Raw genomic sequence first — 26,467 nt, 5'->3', positions numbered from 1 at the left:
CAGGTTATATCCACGTGGGAACACCTGGTTCCTCCCTCCTGGGCAGAGCATCCCACAATGGGATGAGATAAGTCCATGAGTCACACGGTGGGTCCCTGATGGCCCATTGCCTGTCATGCGGGGTGGGTCATTAGCAGGTGATAGCAGCTAACAGCCCACAGCTGGTGGTAATAGAATACTTAACTACATCTATATTGCAACCTAGGACAGGTTCTTTTTTCTGTCTCTTCAAAAAAAACCCCAAACGCAAACACCAATACCTCCAAAGGTTTTGTCTAAGTGCTATCATTTAGATGTGTTAGAAACACATTTCAATGTCTTCATCTGTTAAAAGATTAAAATTCTCACTTCACTACACTTGAAACTTCAGCCTACTTGAGCTGAGTATGATTTGAGTGCCAGATCCATCCAGCTTGGAAAGGCATGGTATCTAATTTTGCTCAGGAGAGCAGGCGATCTCTTGACGTTGTGACTCGATGTGCTGCTCACAGCCTTCTACAGCACCCAAACACTGGCAAGCCCTTTGTGCATTCAGCAGAATGCATCAGTAGTTGGATTTCTTCAAGATTTGAAACAGATGGTTTGTAGTCCATATTGCTATCATTTACTAAAGGGGTCCCTTTGAGTCACAAAGATACTGTGTTTTGCTCTCGGGGTCTAGGAACTGGCAGATCTGCTATTTCTTGAGTACTGCAGGACTGCGAGTGTATAATTTCACAAGTTAATCTTGAAGTAGTGCAAGTGTAAATGTCAGTAGCTTTTCGCATAGATACATTGCACTTCTTATATTGCTTTACTTATTACAGATTTATATTGCCTTTTTATTGCAAGAGAAATGGTATTTAGCTTACTTATGATCTTTAAAAGGTGCTGCAGGGAAATCAAAATGCTGTGTGCATAGACCGTGCCTAGAGACCTAGACTCTTCCTCACTGAGCAAATACATCTGAATTCTTCAAGAGCTGGACTTAAGCAAACAGGTTTGGTGATGCTTGGCTGAGTTGCCCCCCTGTCACCTTTGGCTTGTGCAGTGCTGGAATGCAGTCCTGAGACAGGGTCAGATTTTTTCAGTGCCCTGTTTAGGCCAAATGTCTCAGTTTAGATCATATCTATTTAACCTTTTTGCATAAGGTTGTGTGAGTAAGTAGAGACATGAATGGACTTGATTTTCCCCTCAAGTCTGTGATGGTCTGTTGGGACTTAAACTGTTGGACTGAAAGTTATTTATTTCACCACTGTTGGAAACTAATTTTAAGAGCTGATGCATTTGAGGCATATATAAAGAAAGTACGCATCCTTGAAGTGAACAGCATGTGATATGTGAAAGAAGAGGAGGGAACAAACAGCTAAAAAAGGTACAGTTAGCAGTGTAAGTGTCATTGGGCACAGACATATGGATACCAGCTGTCTTTTTGGTAGATATGAAGATATGCTGTATGGACTGAAGAAGAAGAATGTACTTTAAATGAACACTGCTAACCCTGTAGAATAAAAAAGATGAAACCTAGATTTTTTTTTTTAATAAGTAGGGCCATATTCTGTGTAAAGAATATTTTTCTTTAATATTCCAATGGGAAGATATTTCAGGTTGTTTCAGTCTCTAGTGCTGCTGAAAAACCTCTGGATTCATGATAAAATGAATATTTATTATGTGTCACAGATGGGGAAAAGAACTGTTATTTTTGGAGCCAGGAAAAAAAAAAGAAGATATGTGGCTTATTTTTGTTGAAATGTTGATTCAATCTCTCACAAAAAGAAAACTGTCTGCAGACCAAAAAAGTGCAAGACCACCCATTAGAAAACATTAATTTTGTATCACATATTTAAACTTGATGAAGTGAAGAGAACAGTCTATTAAAAACATAAAAAACACAAACCCAACCAAACAAAAACCCCAACAAACAAAAAACCCATCAAGGACACAGAAGAAGAGTGAGGAGCCAGGGCTGAAAGGAGAAGTAAATAGTGAAAGACTGATGTGACAAATCACACTGTGTCCACTGCTGCAGCTGCCTTCCGTGCTCCACTGGCATTCCTAACACTGTTAGACTTGCATGGATGCGCAGCCATTGATTCAATATTCATAACATTACCAGCAAGAATCGTTACAGGACAGTATATTCCTTCAACTCCAGCTTCTGAAAAGAAATGTTATCCAGGAAACTCGGTGTATAATTTTTGTAAAAAATTCCAACATTCTGCCTTGATACCTTGGTATGTTGAGCAGGTCATGCTACCACCCAGCCAAGGTAACAAGAGCTCTGGGTCATATTTAAGACAATAATGATGTGCCTGCCATTCACATAAACTGCTCTCTGAGTGTTGTGGCTCTCAGTATTTCTGTGTGAAGGGCAGTGATGACTGGGGCCATCAAAGGGAAATGCTTTCCACACCCATCAAATTTGAAGAAATGTAGTTTGGAAGCATCCCACAGTGTGAAACAAATTCCTTGTCGTATTTGTGGGGAGAAAATGATGCAGGTCATGTTAGTTGCAATAGATGTCCTGCAGAATGTCATAATTAGTTATTTGAGCTAGGATTCCCAAACTCCTATGTCCTAAGAACTGTAGAAAAATTTGAAAATATACATCAGCAGACCACATTAAACTTTAAGACATGAGTGATTATAATGGTCATTTGGCTTGGTTTCCAGGACATATTTCCAGGAGCAAATTCTAAGTGTTCTTGGGTGCTCTCCTCTCATCTCATTCCACAGCATTACTGACTTGCTCTAGTTGAAAACTGGATCAGTTCAGCCAGGGTGAGCCTTTAGCTCTCAAGCAAGCAGCAAACATATCAAAATCAAATTTGTAAAGAGGAAGCAAGATGAAGCCTCTTGATGTGTGGCAATTCTTCCGGGACAGGGCAGGCAACACGCAATCTGGGACAGCCCACAACGACAGCAGATCAATGGATACTTGCATGGAGATGTTGCCCAAGTAACCACAGTCACGGAGTCATATTTCACAAGCGTGTTTTCCTATTGCTTGAGTAGTAATGAATGCTCTTGGTTCAGAGAATGCTGGTACCTCATGGCTACCTCTCTCACCTAGAAAACCTGAGGCCTGCAACTTCATGAGCCAGGGTGCAAAGCATAAGGTTTGGCATGGGCTGAATTGGGAGTGCAAGGGTTGAATTATTTTCAGACCTGAGGTTGCCGTCTACACTTTCAGCTCCACACTTGTGCTGGAGCAGCGTAGAGTTGTGTGAGTAGTGCACAGAACAGTACCTTTTGTTCTGCAATCAGTGTCCCTAGGTTTTGTTTCACTAGTGCACATAACAGTACATTTTGTTCTGCAATCAGGGTCCATAGCTTTCGTTTCACTACCTCCCACATGAGCACAGATTGCCGGTAACTGCTGTGTGTTCTGGTCAAGCATTGCTCCTACAAGTTTTCAGGAAACCTGTGCATGTTCTGCACCGTGCCCTACAAAGCACAGGACATCCTGGGCCCACTGGCATCATTCCTGCAACCCCAGTGCTCCTGAAAAAGGGTGCTGTGACTCCTGACTGTTGGATGCCCTGTGGCAGATTGTAGGGTCTTAAGAAGGCCTGGAGGTGCTTTCCACTGCTTCATTTATTAGGAAGCTTTTCCCCATACATATGTGGGTTGCCTTTTCTCCTGTAGTCGAAAGGTCCAGAACACCTTTTGTTCTTGTCTTACAAAGCCTTTCGCTGGCAAAAGAATTAACTATTTCCTGGGTTAGCTGCAGTGTGTACACAGGTGTATATGTGCATGCATTTTTAGGGCAGAAAAGTAAAGAGAGGGTCTTGTGATCAATGCTGAGCTATGGCATTAATCACACAATCTCCACGATGGTATGGCGAAAACACTTTATTGCAAAAATCCAGGGTTCTTAAACTGTTAGTTTGTTATGAGTTTTCACACTTGTGAGGCACAACAAATGTGCTTAACCAACGACCATAGACCACAAAAGGAACAGGCGGCAGGTGTAACCAACTACAAGCCCCACGGTGTGAGAACTTACTGCTTCTAATAATTGTTTTACAGTTATGTAACTTGTTTTGCACCTCTAGTTTAGCTGAGTCATTCCCAGAATGCTTTTCTAGATAGCCAAAGTAACAGAAGTGGGCAAGGATTTTACAAGGGCAACAAGGCCCTCACTTTGCAAGGCCTTTCTGCTCTGCAACACTGAACATTGCTGAGAAACATCTTCATATCATAAGAGCTGCTGGCTGCAGTGGGGGCAGCCTTCATGGCTGAACCATGTACCTAGCTAAGAGTCTTTTCAACAGCAGTGCAAATGTGGAGAATTATGCAGTGAAACTCTTTTTGGTAACAACAGCCTCTCCTGCAGTTGTACCACTCTTTGCCTTGTCTGTCTCCTGTGTCCTGGCCTATTTCCTCATGACCAGCCTTTGACTGTGGCTGTATCAGTAGGTAACTTACCTCTGTATAAAATGCCCCACTGAAATCTGTGATCTGGTTATAGCAGCCTGGGCATGACTGGTAAGGGCACAGGGAGGACAGAGAGGTGAGGGTTGTGGATTATAGCAGGTTAAGAGATAGACAAGAACATATATCAGAGGCACATCAGAACTTGGCTCAGGGTGTAGAAGAATTTGCAACCACTGTGCTGCAGGTGAACTTGTTCCTGTCTAGAAAATCTGTTTCTGAAAGGGGCTTGATAATGTGCAGAAATACTACAGGGTCTGCAAACCCTGTATCTTGTTTATTGAACATGGAACAGCTGAACCCAAAGCCACATGGATTTACCCGTGTTAGATCCTAAGTAAGGCATAAGCTTCACTCCATTATTCCTCCTGTGCACCAGCTTCTGATGAAAACCCCTCTTACATAAACATTAAATTTGGCACATTAACAGAATCCTTTCCTCAAAGTGGTGTTTCTTCATCTTCTCCGAAAGCACAGCCCTAAAGCAGAGCTCTGCCAGGCACTTTTCTTCATTAAACATTACGAGGTTTTGAAGGTCAATTAAGTAGAGTGTTAAAACTGCTGGCTGCCTACATTGTCAAGAAAACACTGAGAATCTCCCTTTGGCAGATTGCAGTGCCAGAAAGTTTCAGACATTTCCACTGTTCCACAATGCCTTCAGAAATAAGAGTGATTTGATGAGGATATACTAGAAAAATTGTTCTCTTCTTTTAAAATAGTTATTTGGAAAAATAAGGAAATAAATTTATCCTAAGAGAAAGAGACAAGTGGTCTGAGCAAGGTCTGGAGGGTGCCATCCTAGTTCTGATGATTCTTTGAACGCTGAGCTGCAGGGGCCTGCCAGATGCTGTCAGCCCCTAATTGACATGGTATCATCAGGAAACTCATTTATGGATTTTGATCTAAAATGACACAGCACCACTGCTACTGAAGTTTTTAATGATGCCCTATTATAAAAAGTAAATACTTTTTAGTGTAGCCCTTGGGTTCTCCCTATACATGTAAACATCACTAAAATGTTATTTGCTGTGTTAATCGTAAATAAACTTTTTCTGGCTGGAGTTTTGTTGTAAAATAGTTTTGAGTCACCACAAATATTTATCAGTTTACACAGAAAAGTTTTGGCCAGATTACTGTGGTGTCCCCATGGAGCACAGCCAGCACCCTCCAGCTGTTTCACTTTGCACAGGGCAGTGGAAAAACAGACTGCAGAGCAGGAACAGAAATCCTTCAGGGCTTTCTTTTCCACCCTTCTTTTGGGGACTATTGCAATTTGAATACAACCCTTTCCTCTCAACAAGTGGCAGTCTCTGAATTTCTCCATGTATGGATACATATATATCTCTAATTTTTTTCTTTGTCTTTGTCTCAATCTATATATAGAGAGAGTTGACAAGAAGTATGTGCCTTCTTACTGATCTCTTATCTCTAGCATTTCACTTGGATATTTAGAAGTCCAGCAAAAAGTCTGCATGGGACATGTAATTTCAAGTCTCTCATCTCAGACCAGTAGCAACTTCAAGAGAGCCAGCAATGGTTAAGGTTCCAAACACTGCTGCCATATCATTATGATACAAAATGGTTAAATTTAGTTTCCCGTTTTTTGTCTTTTGTTCCTGTAGCTGTGGTATCAAGCCAAGAGCCACATCCATTGTTCATATATGCTGCTGAAACACTTTTGTCTGGCAAGTCTATTCACAAAATTTGTACATTAATCAAAATAATAATTTGTAAAGTTCCTGGGATCTTTCAACTTTCCACAAAAACAGGGAATGGCTTAGCTCTTATGAACTTCAATTAAGTGCAGGGCTCTACTGGTCCCCAGTGAAATAAATGCCTCTGAGATAACAGGTCTTGCAAGCTCCAGCCAGGAGGACCAGCAGGGATCTCAATGTTATCAGGAAGGAAGCTCCCAATCCAGGAATGTTTTGAAGAAAAACCCACCCACCAGTTTTTTGCAAACTTTCATTAAAGTTACCCAAATTTTCTTGCAAATGGTACAGCCTTCCAATTTACTAAGCCTGAATGAAAACTCCTCCAGCTTGTAACTAAGGAAAATTTGCATAGCAAAGCAACACTTGTTAAAATCTCTTTCTTTTCAAAATATGATTTAAACAAATAACATTCAATATTTTCTTGTGTAAAATCCTTACACAAAGCCTTTAAAAACAGTTGTTGAAATGAGAAGTTCCCTTTTAAGCTGGTACAGAACATTATGTGCTGGAGAAGGGCATAACTCAGGGCATTTGAGGGCTGAAATCTTCCCAAGATCAGTTTTGTTGCCCCATGTGAATTTGTACTCTTTTTACGTGGTCAGCTGATAGAACACTCCAAGCTCAGCTGATGGTAACTGTTTTATTAAAACAAATGCCTTCGTTAACCTGAATAATGGTACAAAATCTGACTTACTTCAGTGCTTCATTGGTCACCAACTGAACAGATAAACAAAAGATAAAAAGAAAGACTAGGCCTACCTACTCTTTACTGCAAGCAAGTATGGTCTTGCAGTGTCACTTGATTGCTTTTGTATTTCTTTTTTAGAGCAATGGTGTTGGGATTTGTTCTCTTTCTTCTGAACTGACCGGATTTCTCCTAATTCCTGCTGTTGAGCACACTCATTCTCCCCCTGCCTCTTTAGAAGCAGTACATGCTGCATCTATTAATTTGTTATTCAGTTATTTGTGACCCCCTCTTCCATTATATCACATATCCGGAGCAAGTCTCTCTTGCTCAATTTTTTCTTAAGCAACCCTTGATGGCAGTCAGAATTCCAGGGCATTGTGACACTACATACAGGACAAGCACAAAGGGAAAATGCCAAGTACAACAGAAACTTTGTTGTCTCTGTTTCTATACCGTATGCACTTCCACGTGTTGTCCCCAGCCTGAGCCCCCTCCAAATTCTGTGATAATGAATTACACATTATAGTAGTGGAGTAGGAAAGAAATACCTTGGGTAATTGTATCTGCTACATGTATTTCACACAGCTGCTTTTAAAAACAAGTATGTGAAATGTGCATCAGAAGGACAGTAAATCTAAGATAAAAGAGAAGATTTACTGCCTGCATTACATAAATGACTTGGTCTTCTTGGTGAGACAAATACCTAATTCAGGAACATGTAACAAAAAAGTAATGGTTTATATTACCCTCCTGGTACTCCTACAATAATGCATGATCCATTCTAGCTCAATTTTTCCTTAATCACAGGCCATATATTTGTCACTGTTTTTCATATCTATGAAGTTGCTTTTTACACACTAAATTTAAGTTCAGCCAACAAAAAGGCAATTATGAACAAAAACCTTTGTCATCTGTTTTTCTCCTTGCCTCTGAAATCCCTGTTTGCTGGGTTGGCTACTTAAGCCAAGCACCATAACTGGTTTAGAAATCTTATATTGCCCCTGTTGTTCTGGCTCATGTAATTCTATACAACTGCGTGGTCCTCAACTGGACACAGTCCATCTTCTGTCTGCTGTTACCATGGGCTTTTTGTAATCACTGCTGTGTTTTTAAATCCCTCAACATTTCTCACATGAAAGACCGCAGAGCATGTAATGTTGTTTCCTACATAAAAAAGACTGATCATGATTGCAAGCAAACACTATGATTTTGGAACTGGTGGAAAAGAAAAAGCTACTCAGCAGTCTCAGGTTTGCTCGAATGTCCCTAGTGCCCCTACTGACTCACTGCCTATGGTCTGAGAAGATGCCAAAGCTGTGGGAAATGTCTGCTCGCTGTTCTCGGCATCACTGGCTCCCAGCCAGCCCCACCTCCCAGCCCTGACATGCTGAGTGACCCTGTGGGTGCTGCAGCCTTGCCTGGTGCCCTGCACTGAGGCATGGTAGCTGCTGTGTGCTGTAGGCTTGCTCCATCCAAGCTTGGCAAGAAGCAGGAATCTCAGTGAGGTCCTAGGAAGTCGGGGGTCAGTCTTTTCTCCCAGGTAACAAGTAACAGTATGAGAGGAAATGGCCTCAAGTTGCACCAGGGAAGGTTTATATTAGATATTAGGAAAAATTTCTTCACTGAAAGGATGGACAGGCTTTGGAATATGCTGCTCAGGGAAGTGGTGAAATCACCACCCCTGTAAGTGTTTAAAAGTCTTGTGGATATGGCACTTGGAGATGTGATTTAGTGATGAACACGGCAGTGCTGTGTTAATGGTTGGACTTGATAATCTTAGAGGTTTTTCCAAACTGAATGGTTCTGTGGATGGCCCAGATTAGAAGGATATAGGGGGAGCAATGTTGGGTCCTGCTATGATCCCCTTGGCATGCCTTTTCCATCCCCAGTGTCTGTGGAGTCCTAGGCTCTTTCTGATCCCTAACCATATCCCTGAACAAAATTCAGCATATCTATGCACCATCTTATCCATAAGAGAAGGAAGGGCAGTAAGAGATATTTTTTCACTTTTATTGTCATTTGAGAGACACACTAGGATGCATTGATATTTAGACTGTCACTATTTAATAGTTTTGATTATCCTCATTAGTTCAGTTTAGGGATAGCAATATCACTTTACCTGTACTACTTTCAATGAGCTCTCCTTTGCAACAGTAGTCCCTCCCTGCTTTTCTACATAGCATCATATATCAAGTAGGCTGTGCCCAGGGATGGTTTTCTACGTTAAATAAAATCCAGAAAACCCTACTTTTTTGGAAATAATTTCTTTATTTCAGCAGTCTATGGCTGTGTGTCTGTGCACAGAGACTCTAGGCCTCTCTAGACATTACTTTGTCCCTTGCATCCTGTTGATTTCTACACTGAGAGTCTCCTCTTCCCTGACCCTTACAGATCTTGAGAGTGCAATTATTTTTCACAATCTGCCTGCTTCTGTTGCAGTGAAAGTGTCTTTGGAAATCTCAGGAACCTGTAGTGGTGAGGCAATCTATAACCCAGCCATTGTTGCTCTGGCCAAACTAGCACTCCCTCATGACAAAGTGGATCCCTTGGCACATCACCTCCTCTTTCTCCCAGTTAGTCATATAAAACTGGGGTATGTCAGCACTTACTCCTCTGGCTAAGCATGCAAATTCCTGTATTCTTGGAGTCTGTTGTGTATTGTGCTAGTGCCTCTGTTTAGTCTTTCTGTCCCAGTTATTTGATGATTCTCTGTGGCTAGCACAGTTTTTCCCATGAGAAGTTTTCTTGTGTTTTGTAAATAAAGATAAAGTTTGGATGTTTTTGGAACAGTGTCCCAGAACTTGGGCAGTGCAGGCCTGGCCAATCAGGCCTGGGGGAAGGTTTCTGACTGACCAATCTGGGTGACTTTTGAGAACTCTATAAATGTGATGAAATCAAAACAATAAAGGTCATTCCTTCTTGCCACTGAGAACCGATGCATTCATTACTCTGCTAGCTGCTCAACAGCGACAATTCTCAGAGTTGGAGAGCTCCTTTTCTTCCCTTTCCTTTTCTGTGCTCCTCAAGACCCCATCTGGGAACTGTGCACAAGGGTATTATAAATTATTAAAACCAGGTTTGCTCATATCAATAAGCCTAAGAACATGTGTTGGTGCAATAGCTGTGGTTTACTTTGCTTCTGCTTGCCAGTCAACTTTCAACATTCAATAATTCTTAATGCCTTGTCACCTTATTCTTATGTGAACCAGAGAAACTTTCTTCAGTTTTTAATTGCATGAAGTTCACTTAGCCAAACTGAATAACAGAATAAATAACAAAGTCCAAAGGATTGCAGCTTTTGGATGCCAAACATTATTGGCTACAGAGCCACAATAAGAGGGTAAGTTCCTCCAGGAGAGACAGCAGAACCTGGGAGCTGCTATAAGAAGCAGGCACATTAACTGTCCCTTGTAGAAATGGTGTAATCTCCATTCCACGATGCCTGAATTTCCATTTCCCCTTCCATTGACTAGGGATAAAGAACAGACACACACCTTGCTTGTGGAGGTCTTTTAAAACCTCTTAAAAGCAAGGAACTTCCAGAACACTAGACATTTCTTGATATTTTGTCTATTTTATTGGGATGTCCAAGGATAGCAAAATCCACGCAAGTGTGGCAACGCACTGCATTTAGCCCTGGTGTGGGAAATATCTATCTAGTGAGATGAGCAACGAGTGAGGCATATGGGGAATAGTCTGGTCTTCAAGTTAGGAATTTCACAGCTACGTTCCAGCATCTTGAGCTGTATAAATGAATCATCAGCACAACGAAACCACAGAATGACACCAGCTTCCCTAAGAGAGTCTCTCTGTATATATAGCTGCTAGACTTGCACATTTCTGTTTATAAATACTCAGTGATAGCTGACCGCAAAATGACATGGCCTTCTCAGCAGACATCTCTTAAAAATATATATAAAATTTTTGTTCAATGTTTCATTTCTTCCTGAGTTATTCTAAACCAGACTTTTGCACTGCCAGATAAATGATTTAAAATTGAGGTCCTCGTACTGCTGCATGTGATCAAGATATTTTCTGGACAAAAAGACAGCCAGGGCACAACTCATCTGAAGAAAGCTGTTTAAAAGTGTTGATCCTTTTTAGATGTACCTGAGGACATTTTCCTATCTGGGAACTGAAGTCCCTCACTTGATTGCCTGCTTCTAAATATGTGAAGGCCAAAATTGCCACAATTCGTAACCCTTTTCTTACTCCTCCTCAAGAGCCTGGAAATCATTATTTGCTTATAGCTGTTACTTCTTTATACCCCATTGCAAGAGACCCTTAATGTAGGCTATCACACTAAAATGGATGTTATGAAAGGAGAGGGGAATCAGCACATTTGTGATTCACCAGCTACCTGGGAAATCACAGAAGATTTCTGTCGTCCATGAAGAGCTTGCTAAACCACAAAATGTGAAGATTGTGATTATTTGGGTGCTGTGCAATTATTTAGCTGCTGACTATGCTGCAGTGCACCTTTTGTTACCCATGAGAATTTTTTACTTGAGGTACAGTGTGAAATAGTCATGTGAAGAGATGAGTGTATGCAAGCTACCATTCGTCAGAAAAGGGGAAAATTAGTCATATATTTAGCAGTCATTTCCCCTTTTTTTGGGAAATCCAAACACATATTTTCTCTCTGTCTGTGACTCTGTTTCTCTCATCCTCACTCTACGGAAGGAAAGAAAGTTGGGTCTAAAACGTTATTCGGTTTTGACACAAATCTGATTGGGCAATGGGAGACAAATTTCCGCTGTGTGTTGAGCAAAACCCTATATAAGGTGTTCACCAGGAATTTTTAGTCTGATAGCTTCTTTCTGTGAGAAGCTCATGGCTGAAAGACTGCTGAAACACAGGTAAGTGAATCTGATCAAAATTTGGGAATGAAAACCTTCCCTAAGCCCTCAAATGGTGCAGGGCATATGGAGATTGTTAGTTACTGAGCCCGATGCATCAGAAAGCTATGAACAAAATAACTGAGTATTTTTGTCAGGCAAAGGAGCTGAAGAGAGAGCAGCACACCTGTTACAGGGTATCCATGTGTACCATGAGGCCTGTTAATGCCACTAGCACCTGGTTCAGGTGTAGCTGAGAGAGACTAGAGATTCATGCCAATTCCCTGGAAACCCGTGCAGATCTAAGAGTAGGGGAGATGACCCATGGTTATGAAACAGTATTATTGAGCAAGAGGTTGGTTTTGTGGTGTTGTGGGGATGACAATAAGCTGGAAATAGTTTATTATAGACAGACTATCAGATGTCAGATAAGTATAGCTACTAGAACAGGAAGAAATTTGGATTAAAACCATGATGTATGAACATGATGGGATGCACAAAAGATGCCCAAAGGTCTATGCCTATGAATATGGCTGTGTTCTATTGGTACAAATATTTATTTTTGCTTTTGGTTTTGATTTGAAGTAGTTGTCCAGTCATTTCATATTCATCATGGTTTTAAGGTAATATTAAATGCATGCAGTTTCCATTTCTGTGTATAAAATGGAAGTAGTGTAATGTATCATGTGGATACATGTACTGTATTGCTGGTAAATTCCTTACATAGAGCATAAACTAGTACCTCTATCCAGCATGTTTTATTTATTTTTGTCCATGGCACACCAAGATAAAGCATAATTGATCAACTGAGTAGCAGGAACTGAGGCCTCATGGCAGAGAAGAAGCATTCAGTGACGTACACAGACACTGCCATGCCCATGCCAGGCCCATACAGATGACACTTGATGAATGACTGGCAGCGCAGGATTTTGTTTTCCCTTAGTGCCACCCTATCTGATTTTCAGGACAGGTTGTTCAGGGTTTTCCTTTTCTTTTTTTTTTTTTTGAACACATGGTAGTAGTGTCCATGCTGAAAACTTACTTGTGCAACACCAGCAAGATGGGTATACGTGCCATGGGAGTCAATGTTTTTTGTCCCAACAGAAACATTTGTCGGACACGTTGAAAGCTTGGCTCTGCTTGTAGCAGGAAGTTTTCCTGCAGCCTGATTCACACTAGCTGGCCTACTTTGCTCCTGTGTTCAACCAAGCTACTACACTACAGCTTAGCCGAAGCAGCTGACCTGTGCCTCAGTCAAAACTTAATGCAAAATAAGCAGAACTAGATTTTTCCACCCACAGCTGCTGCTCTGAAAAGCTGTGGGGACAGCAGCATCTTGTGGTATGCTGTTTTCATCTCTCAGAGTGAAAGGGAAGAACCAGAACTGATATGTGTATGCCAAGCCAGATGTTCTGTTCCACAGTTCAGCCCCCATAACCTAGGGACAAAGACACCTTTCTGCTCACAGAAGGTGACCCAAAGCACCCCAGGTCTGGAGTGAGGAAAATAGCAGTTAACTTTCAGATAAGGTTCAGTATTTTCATTATATGGTTTGTCTCATAATAAACTTCCTTGTAGATTTCAAAACACCTCTTCTTTCAATCTCCCGTGGAAAAAAATGCATGGGCTCTTCTTTATCCTGGTGACATGCACAGCAGGTGCCTCTGCTTTCAGACTCCAGCAAGTCAAAACCACAGGTAAGTGCATATTTGTCTTTTTTCTTTCTGTTTACCTCACCCTTCTTTTTAATGTTCCTGTCTGACAGTAATGTAAAAATACCTCTGATTTATATAGAAAACTGCCCAGATCACACCGTTTATTTCAAACACTACTATGAACTGCATGGAGAACCTGTGGTTCTGAAATGCCCTTCCCCGAGATACAAACACGCGGATTTCTCTGCCTTGACCCTTAATACCACATGGTATAAAAATGGTTCAAACTCCATGATATCAGGAAGAGATGAAGACTCAAGAATCTGGGCAAAAGGAAATGCACTCTGGTTTTTACCAGTGATGCTAGAAGACTCAGGAATATATATCTGCACAAAAAGGTAGGTATTTAAAAGAAAATCTAGCTCACTAGCAAAATTATTATGTCTAAATGCATTACCTTTATTTTAAACTCCAGTTATATTCAGAGCATTTCTGGATAAGATAATTTCCTTGCTGACCTTATTAGAGAAAAAAAATGGGGGAAGTCAGGACCCTTAAGTGCATTGTGTGTCTCTGATAGTTACGTATGCTGAAATCTCGATAAATTGTGACACTTTGGCTATAATCTCACAGGAGAATAGTGTGTAGAGAGTTTGTTCTAGTTACCTCTGAGTGCTATGGCAAGCGGAGCATGCTGCAGGCAGGGGGTTTTGCTGATTGCAAAACACTCTTGATGCACCTCAGATTTCTAATGAAGCATATATAAGGCACTGTGGCTCTGCAGTGGCTTTCCTCTTCCCTCTTCCTTATTCCTGGTCTTCACTTTTCTTCTGCATCACATTTTAAACCAGAATTTGATTGACTTGGTATTGTTGGAAGACTTTTCATGAGACCCAGTGTGTATTTACCAGACTGGTACCAGACTTGTGGTATTGCAGTGAGTTGAGGCTTCAGCCACAGCTCGTTTGAGGCCTATTGGTCTTTTTTTTTTTTTTCCTGAGTGTTTACAATCTGACAGCCCACTGTACCCCATCAAAAAAGGTGCCAGGGTCTGGGTTTGTTGAGGACAGAGGAAGCAATCACCCTTTGAGCCCAAACTTTAGATGTCCCAGGTCCCTGTCCCCTGCCATTTCCTGCAGCCAGCCAGCCACTCTGTACACCTCTGGCACCTTGCTCTGGGGTTTTTAATAGAGAACATATCTCTACATCCCTGAAGCTGCTTGTGGAGAGCATGGTCTCCTTGCTGGCAAGGCACACCTTGTGAGTAATGCATGTCAGCAGTAAAAGAGATGAACAGGCAAAACTCAAGTTGAGAAATCATGCTCAATCATATTGGGTTGGCATTTCCCCATGTCTCAGCAGAATTTCAGTGGTGGAGCAGAAGAGACGACACTGACAGTGAGGCCAAAACAACAAAAGATTGCAAATATTGTTCCAGAGCTCTAGAGAGTAGTTGCCCAAGATGTTCACGTATTTGTCTTTTAATCCCCTTTTTTAGACTGTTCTACCTCAATTTTTCAACATATAACACTATGTCAATGTTACTGAGAGATATAGTAAAATGCTGTGAAACATGTTTGAAAAAGGCATGCACGAGCCAAGTAGGTAACTTCACTGCTAACATTTTACAGGATTAATAAAGTGCAAACAAATTGTATTTCCTTTGCAAATTATCCCACAGAGAAGACAGAAGATTTTTTTATCAACTCCATAAATTGAAGGTAGCAGCAAACTATCAGAGATCTCTGCTTCTGTGGAGCAAATGTTTTGGATTTGTGCATCTGGCCTGTATGTGACAGATGGCCACAGCACCCTGGCAGTAGTGTCAGCCTGTCTGCTGGCAGCCCACAGCTGCTGTCCCGGAGCTGGCAGCCCAGCCCCCCTGCCTTTGCTTGCACCTTCAAGGATCAGGCACTGCCCTGGGTAGAGGCATCTCTGAAGCAGGCTTCCAGAGGTCACAAAGGAGAGAATCTGAGCATCTATCTCCCCCAGTTCGGTCTTCCTTGAGACTGGAAGTTATTGTCACATGGGGTCAGAAAGAAAAGCTAAATACTGCAAACCTTTCAAAGCTAAACTGTCTTCTTTGCTGCACAAAATGATATGTAATCACAGAAATGCCTATGGTTGTGCAATAGTAACTGCAGAAGTATTTTAATACATGCTTTAAGCTTTTTATTTAATCACTAGAGTTTTCACAGTCAAAATCTCTTCCAAGGTAATGGTGGAGGGCTCATGACACACCTGCTACATTTCAGATGAACATGTTCCCCCTCCTCACAAAGTTAAAATCATCCTGCAGCCTAAAGGTGCACAGGAAACTTAGTGTACAAAAATGAAAAGACTGTAGGTCTGAGGCAGACATGTGTCAGCAACATGTTCAGATTGTGCCAAAAGAAGAGTACCAGTGATTTTCCAGTATCCCTCCTGGTATAGTCTCAGTGTTGACCACTATTAAGGAGGGAAATGGAGCCTGGAGGAAATCAAGGGTTTCATTTGAGTTCCTCTCATCACTCTTGGGTGCTCATCTCTCCCTGCTCTGTCTGCAGGAATTCCTCCTACTGTGCTGAGGTGTCCATCCACCTCACAGCTGTGCGGAAAACATCTGCTCGGGAGATTGCCTATCCTCAGGTCCTCTTCACTTTCACCTCTGGAAAGATCGTTTGTCCTGACCTCTGGGATTTTGCACCAAATAGGACAAGCCTGGAGCTCAAGTGGTACAAGGTAGAACTTTCACTTCCTCTTTGTGCATAGCCTCATCCCGACTTGGCACTTAAATCTCCACTTAATGTTTCTCCTGAACATCATGTTGTTAAAGCCATGAGCACAGGGTAATATACTGGGAATTTTGGGGCAGATATATACATTTTAGGAAACGATCTTTGGGCCACATTTAGCATAGGGTGAAGTGTTCCACATGTTGTATGCTCTCACAGGCAGTACGACTGTTTTTAAGGCTAGATTACTTACCCAGCTCCAGGGTTTGCCACCTGATATCAGGCCCTTCTCTTTGGCACTGTGCTCCTTTTTATGACCCCTCTAGTGAATCCTACAAAGTAGGACTTCCCAGGGATGCTTCTGCAATGTTCAGGTGGGGTAGCTTTCATTAATCAACTGGAATACAACATTTGAAAATACTGGATGAATTACACAATGCTTGGAGAGTTCTCTTGCCTAACTGGCCAGTTTGTTGCTTTTCAAGTAGACAAGTCTAGTTTTGCCTCTAAGATCAAATACAAAATCCTCAGCTGTTCAATTTCACACTGGAGAGCAGGGGATCCTTTTTCTATTTTGGTAATACCTTGGTTTAGCTTTTATTTACACTCCCACCCATGCTCTGCCTTGTGCAGCTGTTGCCTTACCATAGGATGCAATATCTAGGCTGACTTCCTACAGCAGTGCCTAGGCTGTGATCTGTACCATACCAGCAAAGTGTTGCTGCTCAGGATTCCCTTCAGAAGTGACACATAACCCACTTTATCTAAGTAAAAGGCTGCCCCCTCAACATGGTTCTTGTTACAAATGGAAGAGCTACCCTGCCTTCATGAGGAAGGAACATAATTTGTCCTAGCAGGGCTCCAAACTGTGTATGAACAGAGCCTTAGGGATACAGAGCAGGAATTTCTAACAGTTTTTGAGACATATTGGGTAAGGCACAGTTATGTGAAGTCCTACATGATTACAAGTACTCATCTTTGAAGAACACCTTAGAATATTACTCTTATGATGTCATGCATGGGAAGTGATAACATTGTGAAAACCTTCATGGGTACTAAAATCTTGGATGCTTGCTGTTAAGATGACTCAGGGAAGAGCTTGTTGTATCTTTTCCATCTCAAAATGTGCACTTTATTGAAGAGCTATGTACAGACATTGTAGACAGATTAAAATAGCAATTCTTCACAATTCATATGGTACCACAGGGCATTTTAGAGATGGATACACATTAAAAGAACTTGTCCTTTGGTGGGAAAGCAGAACTGCTCACATTTCCCAGTGATAAGTGAACTTCTAATAACAGAGAGGCAGCGATAATTTGTCTGGGAGTTATGCAGGGTGTAACCATAGCTATCTGTGTCATAACACCAGTTTCTGTCCTTTCTCCAGGATGCTCTGCCTTTGGAAGACGACCATGAAAGATTCATCACTCTGAAAGGTTCAGCTTCTCTGATCATGACATCTGTGCTACCAACAGATGCTGGGTATTACACCTGCAAGATGTCATTTCCCTTTGAAGGTGTGGAGTATGAAATCACCAGGACAATTCAACTGGAAACTGTTGGTAAATATGGTATCAGTTGATCAGAGAGATGGAGTACCTCTCATACAAGGGAAGGCTGAGAGAATCACATTTATTCAGCCTGGGAAAGACAAGGCTTCAGTGCGACTGATTTGCGGCCTTCCAGTACCTGAAGGGGGCTTACAAGAAAAATGGAGAGGGTCTTTTTACAAGAATATGCAGTGACAGAACAAGGGTGAATGGCTTCAGACTGAGAGAAGTCAGGCTGCGATTAGATATTAGGAAAAGATTCTTTCCTGTGAGGGTGGTGAGGCACCGGCACAGGCTGTCCAGGGAAGCTGAGGATGCCTGGAAGCGTTCAAGGCTGGGTTGGATTGGGATTTGAGCAACCTGGTCTCGTGGAAGGTGTCCCTGGCCACGGCAGGAGGGCTGGAACTAGATGGTCTAAAAAGTTCCTTCCAACCCAAACCATTCTGTGATTCCACGATTCAGTGATTGACACATTAAAACATTACATCACTTCAGCAAACCTCTTCTTTGCTAACGAAACTCGTGAGAGGAGCTCGTACTCAGCCTCTCGGCCCTGCCAAGGAAGGGTGACTCCGCGAGTGCTGGTGGGGCTCCCACAGCGGGAGTGGCTCCTGCGAGTGTCCGTGTTTGCGAACCCGGATAATTGGCGTTTCGGGGGCAGGAGGGGCTGTGCCACTGCCGGGGCTGCAGGAGGTTGGCAGATGCGCGTTTGGCGGTGGGCAGGGGTGGCCTAGCCGCGGCTCCGCAGCACGGTGACAGCCCGCGGGGCGCGGCGCTGCTGCGCGGAGCGGCCGGCAGGGGGAGCCCGCGGCGCAGACGCCTCATGGCAGCCCCGGGCTGGCGATGGCCGCAGGGAGTGTCCGGCCTGGGGACACGGGATACAGCAGCTCCGTGTGCCAGCAGCTTTCCTGACATACCGCGGATAAGGAGTGAAGCCCATGCTTCTAGTTATGGGGCCATGCGCACCTCTTCTCTTGCACTAACACTGACTCTGTTCTCTTTCTCTGTCAAGAGCAAGAGAAGAGAATTACCCCGATTATTGTGTATCCAGCTCAAAAGACAACATCAGCTGCTCTCGGTAAGGCCCAACACTATTTCTGGAAATGTTCAGTCAGAGAAAAATTAAAGCAGGTCCTCTTATGGTGTAATTTGTTGGCACAAATTGTTGCAGTTTTTTTGCTCTTGATTATATCAGTTGAGGGTTGGTGCTGGAGTAGTTTTTGCTTCTTAATGTCTGCAGCCAGATATTGTCTTCCGGGTCAGAGAATCTGCAGAACTGCTGTCGATTTTAACCCCTTACAGAGCAATAAAGGCATATTTGCACCATTAGCTCAGCTCTCCAGAGTTCTCACTTCACTGAGAGCTTTTCTTTTTCATATTTCCTCAGATTGGTATAGGTTTTATGGTAGCTTCAAATGTGCGATCCAATTCATTTGAAGGGAGACCTTTTTCATTCCTTTCCACTGTTTGAACTAGACGGTGGTTAGTTAGTAAGTACCTTCATAGGATCTCAATTTTTCTTTGAAGATTATATGATGGCAACAAATTTCTGTTGTATTTCCTCTTCCCAGAAAATGCCAGTTATATTTTACACTAAAATTTTTAATCTGGGTACTATACACACAGCTGTGTCCTATGATGTCATTAGTCTGCCACTTTTCTTTCCATCAGTGAAGGCCTACCAGTCTTTTTTTTTGTCCCAATCTCCCCTCTGTGTAGTGTTTATATTCCTTTTTATCACCCCCTGCACAGGTATAATAGTAATATTGTTTCCATTATTGAGCCCTGTGTTTTCCATATATACTATAGGTACACACCAGCCTGGAGTCTCCTTATCCCTGAGTTACAATAATCCCAGCAAAGTTTAAGAATTTTTGCGAAATCACTTTATCCCTGGAGGTCCCACCTTGAGCTGAATGTTCTCACCCACAGCATCTCTGAGTGAAGCTGTGCTGCTGGTTAATGCAGTTGCTTCACTTGGGTAAATCACACAGAGCCCTTTGGGCTGTAGTACCTCAGGAAGAGCAAGGCCACAGGGACACAGCTTTGCCTCTGGGGAATGTCTATAGTGCAAGAGTTGCTAACTGTTGCAATAGGGAAATTAATTGGTTGGCAGCAGGAAGGACTGCCAAACTGAAGGGTCTTTCTGCTAAGGAGTAGGGGATCAAAAGCAATTTGGAGATTATCTTCAGTTTTGAAAGTCGTGGTGCTTGATGTGTGTGGGATCTCCCACTGGACTTCTTGGTTTTCACCGAAACAAAGAGTAGTTCTTCATATGTAGCCAAATTGTTTTCAATCTTTTGTTTCTTTTTTTTTTTCCCACAGGCTCCAAGATGACTCTCCCGTGCAAAGTGTTTGTTGGGCTGAGCAGCCATATCCAGACTGATGTGGAATGGCTAGCAAATGACACCAGCGTTTATATGGTTTATAAACAAAACAGAGTCACAGAGGGACAACGACAGTAAGTCTGTCTGAAACTACTTTCTTGTGTTTGTTTTAACCTGCAGTGCTAAGGGGCTTGCAGTGCAGCTGAATGCCAGGTAATGAAATGGGGTATGGAGAGGTCTGCAGTGAAGGTGAGAGTTGAGAAAAAAAAAGGTCAGGCAAGCAAAAAAAAAATCCCAAGCCCAACCCAGTCAGTGAAATAAATTCTTCATCTCTGTTATTTGATTCATGGCATTTTGCAAATTAGCCAACTTTGAGACAAACTTTCAGCACATTTTCCTGAGCAACTGAGCTGATAGAAGAGCTGACTGCAGTGGAAAGCAAGGAGACTTATCTTTCCCAGTGCTTCTCTTATCTCTCTCCTTACCCCATGCCAGCAAAATGGCTACATTCTCTCCCTGACATTCACAAGGGTCTCTGAATACACTAAGACAACAGAAAATTATATGGTGGTTTGATGGTTTTTGGTTTTTTTTTCAAATAACATTGTTTTTCCCCCAAGCTTGTTCTTTTCCACATTGGTGAGTTAAACTGACTCACCGAGACACCCGCTGAGTGCTAGATTTGGCACCAGGGTAGCACTAAAGGGGATGCTGGTGGGAGGGAGAAACAGGATGTTCCACATTCTCTTGCCCTGATTCATTTTGTCTTGCAGTCTTGAGGAGCCTTCTTTCAGCTGCCTCATAGCTGCACACTGCCAGGCTTCTCCAGCTGCCTCATAGCTGCATGTCTCAAGGTTTTTCCCACTAGGAAAGGGGGGAAGATACCTGCCTTCTGTACCTGTGACATGTTACCTGAGTAACTCACTACATCCAGGCACACCTTTAGTGTTTTGCAAATGGGAGCTAAACCTTCTGACTGAAGTCACTTCACTGAGGACCAAGTCAGCTTGTTTCATTTCTTGTTCCACAAAGCTCAGAGTGTCCACAAAGATCCTCACCCTCACCTGGGGCACGGTGGCTCTGCCTGTACTGGTGGACAGAGCCCAGAAGGTTCCCTGGCTCTGGGCTGCCATTACCTCAGCTGTTACTTGCTAAACTGGTCACACACCAGCTAGCAACTTTCCAAAGAGTTCCTGGCTATTGATTTGGGTTTAGCATGGGCTAGGAGCCGTATCCAACAGAGTTTGGGGATGTGGCATCTGTATTTTGGGGGACAAGAATGTTTAACGGTTATGGATGTCAGCTGGTTTTGGCAATTTGTGGCCACCAGTGCCAGATAACACCCTGGCCATGCTGCAGCCAGAATTAACATAGTAACTCAACTCTATGCCCAAGGCTTTAGGTGTTTTCCCATTCCCCACAGCATGATTGAGGAGAATTAATTTATAATCTTGTTTATGTGGGTAAGAGAAAATGCATTGAATCTGTGGCCTGTGGAACTATAAAATGTGCTGCGGCTATAGGCTCTGCAGGCTTTAAAATAAAGCAGCTCATGTACTTTCTTACTTGTACTTTTAAAATGATCTTTTTTATGCCTATCACTATCATTATTTCTGTTATACATTATTGTGCAACTGCACAAGGACAGTGACAGTGACAGCTGAGGTTCATGCAGGACCCCAGTGTGTGGGACACCCCAGTTCTGCTGGAAGCCCTCTTTATGGCAGCATGACAAAACAGCTCAAATGCCACTGGGAGAGCAAATTCCCTGCAGAAACCTCTGGCAAAGAGCTCCCGGGAGGAGCGCCTAGGGAATTCAGTTGCGGCCATGCAATGCAGGCTCGTGATCAGATCATTAAAGAGCAGCTGGACAGCTGCTCTGGTAATAACTAAAAAATATCAAGTGCCAATGTTTGGCTCCAGCTAGAAAACCACTTTCAAATCATGGGACTCCTGAAACAATCATGTTGAAATAAGCTCGAAACAACTTGGACAGTTTCTTGTATTGAGCTATTGGCTTTGAAAATGTGATATACAGGAATGGTGGTTTGGTTTCCCCAGAGAGCATTTGCAGGGTTATGTTCTCCAGATGGCCTCTTCCAGACGGTCCTAAGAATCAACTTCAGGTGGTCAAGTAGAAGGAATTAGGTCCTTGCACAATCCTGTGAAGTGAGCTCAAAGATATACAGAATTCTACTTGCCTTTCTTCCCTCTCTTTTCTTTATTTTTGCAAGACAAACCCAGATATCTTTTTTAACTCTAGACTCCGAAAAGTGCAGGATAGCTACTGCCCACTGAGACTCAAATAGCACACGTGGGCTGAAGACAAAGGGTGTCCTTGAATGCTGAGAGGCTGGTTCAGAAATGAGCCAATATCCAATTTTCTTGCAATGTGCTGTTAGAATAAACCTATCAAATAGAGAAAAGCCATCTTATTAAAATATTTAACATTAAATTTTTCTTATTCTTCTAGAGAACTTGTAGAAAATGGTGAAAACTTCATTGAAGTACCACTGATTTTTAATTCTGTTGAAGAAGTGGACTTTTACACAAACTTTACCTGTCTGGCCCAGAACAGATACGGATACCAAGAACTGCCAACAAGGGTCAAGCAAGAAGGTAATTATTTTGACTGCTTATTTTTGATAATTTTTATTATTATTCTAATGCTAAATTATCATCCAAGCTGTTTATACTGTCAGAGCTAGTGTTGGGATGAATTACTGCCTGGGGAAAGTCTGTGTGCCTCTTTCACCTGTAGTCTTTGACACAGCCTGTTTGCAAAATACACCTCCTGTAGGTCGTTTACTGACATTTTATACAGGGAAAAGGATCCATCTGTTCTGGTGTATCTGTTTATTGGTAAGACTCCAATTTAGATACACTTTGTGAAATAATTGCTCCAGTGAGACTACTGGCAAACGGTCTTTGGGTGCAGCAGGGCCAAATCTCCTCCAGTTCCTCAACAAGCAGGGGAAAAAAAGGCAGTAATAGAATAAATGATTAGAGTGTTCCTTTTCCTCATGCACAGACTGCTGCCAAAATAACAAGCAGTGTAAATTATGATGGGTGTTGTTATTTTGGCTCCTGGTGATGGGAAGAGAAGACCTAAACTCAGAGCAATTAATGTTGGAGTGTGATAAAGCATTGGCCAAGGACCAGCTGTATAAACAATGTGAAGCAATGCTAATTGTTTCTTTGCATGATGTTGATAAATCACCAAAGCCTGCTCACACTGTCTTAGAAAGGCACGTGAACACTTTCAGTCTTCATTATGAGTTATGACTCACTGCAACATCCTGTGATGAGGGATTTGTACTCATTTTGCTGGATCATGTGCTGCCCTTGTTTTCCATGAGCTACACAGGTATAACTACAGATGAGGCAATATACATTGGAATAATCCAAAATGGTCTGGAAAGACAGTGATGTTGAAAATAAGCAAGGTTTGGGAAGAAGTCCTGAGTCTTGGGTTGATCATTAGTGATTTATAAGCTGCTCTGTAGGAGAAAATTATTCACACAACTTTTGGGTGGACTAGCTGTTAAGAACTTCCACTCCACACAGAGCTTTGATTTCCTGCTTGGAATGTCTCTGCCTTTAACAAACCAAGATAGAAAGCACACAACTGCTTTGATCAAGGGTTCCGAAAAGTTGAGTGTATGCAAAAGATTGAACGTTAAATTCTCACCCTCTGCTGTTTTCCAATTCTTCCTCCCGTCATCATGAACACATTTCCCAGAGTGCTCAATCAATAGGCCTCTTCCTTTCAAAGGTGATAAGCCCTTTTGGAAGGTTAACTTGCAGACATCCTTTTTATTGTGATTTCGCCTCTTCCTACTTGAGTTTAGAGAACTATGTTTCTGGGAGTTTGTTGGGTTTTTTTTCCTAATATTTAATTTGTTTACTTTTCCAGCTGTTGGCCTGTCCTGGTACATTGCAATGATTCCTGTTGCTCTGGCCTGTGCGATCGTGGGAGGGATATGCATGCACAAGTGCTGGAAGCAGAGAGCTGATAAAGGATATACAATACCAAAGGTTTAAAATCCGCTTGGTTCTCCAGCTGCCAACAGAACTAAAAATCACCCTGGCTATCTTTCACATGAGACACAGAGTGCATTTCAGACCTGATATACTGCATTTCCAACAGACCAATACACAACAGCTCTTTCCCACTTCTCCAAGTCTTCTACGATCTGAAGAAGTTAAGAATATAAATTTGCATTTTTATGCTGCATAGATGCAGGAAATCTGGTTCTATTATTCTGCAACTAGGGTGCAATCTGTAGAATTTTGGAACACAAAATCATGCTCTGGATATGGCAAGGGTAGGGAAAGGGAGGTGCTCTCACCCTCTGTAATTTCAACAGACCTACTGTTTTGGTTTTTTTTTTTAAAGGAAAAGAAATCCCCTGAAATCTAAAAAAGGAAGCTAAGGAAGCTTGCTACAGAAGGACTATTTGACACTAAAGTGAAAAAGCAGTTTTCCTATGCAAACTAAATTTATCTTACTTCAGTCTAAAAAGAGCCATTCATTTTCCCTTTTCCAGAGCCAAATGCAATTGTCATGGCAACTGTATATCTATGAACTCCTCCATAGAAAAACTAAATTTTTTCACTATTTGGATTACTCGTTGCTTGAATAGACTGTCTTAGAATATCCCTCCCCCAGAGATAGCTCCATCTGTGTAACAGATAACTGTACACTGAAGAATTCAGTTCTGTTTTATCTACCAATATGTTATAGCTAGAGATTCATAGGCAGCTCTAACATGTTGTTATCTTTGCCAAGGAAAGAATCGGAGAGATGCTTAAGCGCTTTGACAGTAATTTGACTAATAAAAAGTTTTATTCCTGGAAGTGATTGGACAGATTACCAGTAGTAATGTACAGTCTCACCCTTTTGTGCCTCCAACCCTTTCATGACCAGTCTGGTGTATCTTCAGATTGTGTCCTTTAAATTGCAGTATGCAAACTGGTTACTCATGATGCAAAACACTGCCTGTTAGTTTAATGTAACTGCATTCTAGTCTTGACATAAACCATAAGGGAGCAATAAATAATGTGTCCATGTTGTACTTTGAGGACCAGAATGAGTAAAATGACTTGGTTACTTCTTTGAAGAGATAACCACTTATATTATCTGAGAAATTGTTGCATGATATATAATGTGTATTATCTTCATCTGTATAGGAGGGAAGAGAACCTGCATTAAAGCCTAGATTATTACAGATCCATAACTGATACCTCTCACAGACACCTAAGTTAAAGCTTCTTCTTCAACTAAATAATCCCAGAGGTTTTTCCAATTCTGTAGGGAAAAAAAAATCAGGAAAAACTTTGACTCCAAAAAGACCAAATTATAATACATTAGAGAAATGAACAGCTCACATCCATCTGGGTGACACCATAACCTAATTCCTTTCCACCACCACTTCTAGTTGGCTCTGAGTTTAGCCCAATAAATATCTGGAGAATTTTAAAGAGTAGGATGTGGCTTGAGTTAAGAAACCTTCACTCTATTATCAAGAACCTTCATATGTAATGAGATTTAAACCAAAGCATCCCTTTAAATATTCTAAATGTTTGTAATGAAGATTCAGGCACAGAGATTAGAGTTCTGATGTAGATTTGAGTTAAGGGCAACCAGAGGACACCACAGGACCCACTGTTTCCTAGTGTAGAATATTAAAGAGGAAAAGGACTGCATATATTTTATGGGCAGATGGGAAAAAGGTGGATGCAAGTGTGGAAAACAGTCAATTTACTTGGATATATGTTCCTTGAAGAAAAAAAGCTATAGATGAACTGACCAATGTTGGAAAGAGCATTAAAAATATTTTAGGAGCATCAGGAATGCTTATTATTTTCAAGCAACTGCTAATCTACCTAGAGAACAAATAAGGTTTGCCAACAAGTATAATGTTTCAAAATGTGATTGACTCTTCCTTTCCATCTGTATCCTTCAAGAATGGTGTTATCACATACCTGGTTGTAGATGTAGGGTTGGATTTCACTAAGTACTGGAAAAGAAGCAGAACTCCTGGTATATGCAGTACTGGTGCCATAAGAAAGTTAAATACCTCAGATCCTTCTCCAAACTAGAGAAGGAGAAAGAAATACGACTGTGAGATAAAAATTAGATATATAGACAATTGCTATTGCATACTCAGTGTCATCTTGCATACAAAAGGAAAGTAAATAAACAAAGGCTTGTCTTTTATGAAGTGATACTTGCTTCTCTGACTACTGATATAATAATATTCTGAAGGCTTTCCTCATAAGTATATGCCTTTAGGTGAACTACACAGTGTAAATATTTTGCAAGTAGATTTGAACAAGTGACCTACATAATGTAAATGTTTTACACTGATTTGTATCATTATACACAAGGGCAACATGGTTTACCTTGGTTTTGAAAATGTTACATGAAAAAAATGGAAAACAAATAAAACCCAAACCAAAAGCTGGTGTGTTAGTTGAGTAGGAAGGAAGATATGAGATATGTGATGGCTCTTTAAGGGTGGCAGCTCTTTCCCAGACCTGAAAAGAAGTACAGTA

At 41.7% G+C, this 26,467-nt stretch overlaps 1 protein-coding gene across 1 annotated transcript; it reads left to right on the top strand.

Annotated features, from left to right (window-relative positions):
* Positions 1-11,495: 11,495 nt before the first annotated feature.
* On the top strand, positions 11,496-26,372 carry IL1R2 (interleukin 1 receptor type 2). Its single transcript, XM_085054494.1, has 9 exons — positions 11,496-11,678; positions 13,236-13,354; positions 13,452-13,710; positions 15,859-16,033; positions 17,417-17,591; positions 18,592-18,657; positions 19,905-20,040; positions 22,380-22,525; positions 23,823-26,372. Exons 1-9 carry the CDS (start codon positions 11,653-11,655, stop codon positions 23,948-23,950), a joined length of 1,230 nt encoding a protein of 409 aa, XP_084910620.1. The 5' UTR covers positions 11,496-11,652; the 3' UTR covers positions 23,951-26,372.
* The last annotated feature ends 95 nt before the right edge of the window (positions 26,373-26,467 follow it).

Source organism: Lichenostomus cassidix, chromosome 1, assembly GCF_008360975.1.
Source record: "Lichenostomus cassidix isolate B80296 chromosome 1, HeHo_3.0, whole genome shotgun sequence".
In the NCBI taxonomy this organism is placed as follows: Eukaryota; Metazoa; Chordata; class Aves; order Passeriformes; family Meliphagidae; genus Lichenostomus; species Lichenostomus cassidix.
The sequence above is the reverse complement of the archived record's forward strand: the minus strand, read 5'-3'. Positions and strand labels throughout refer to the sequence as shown.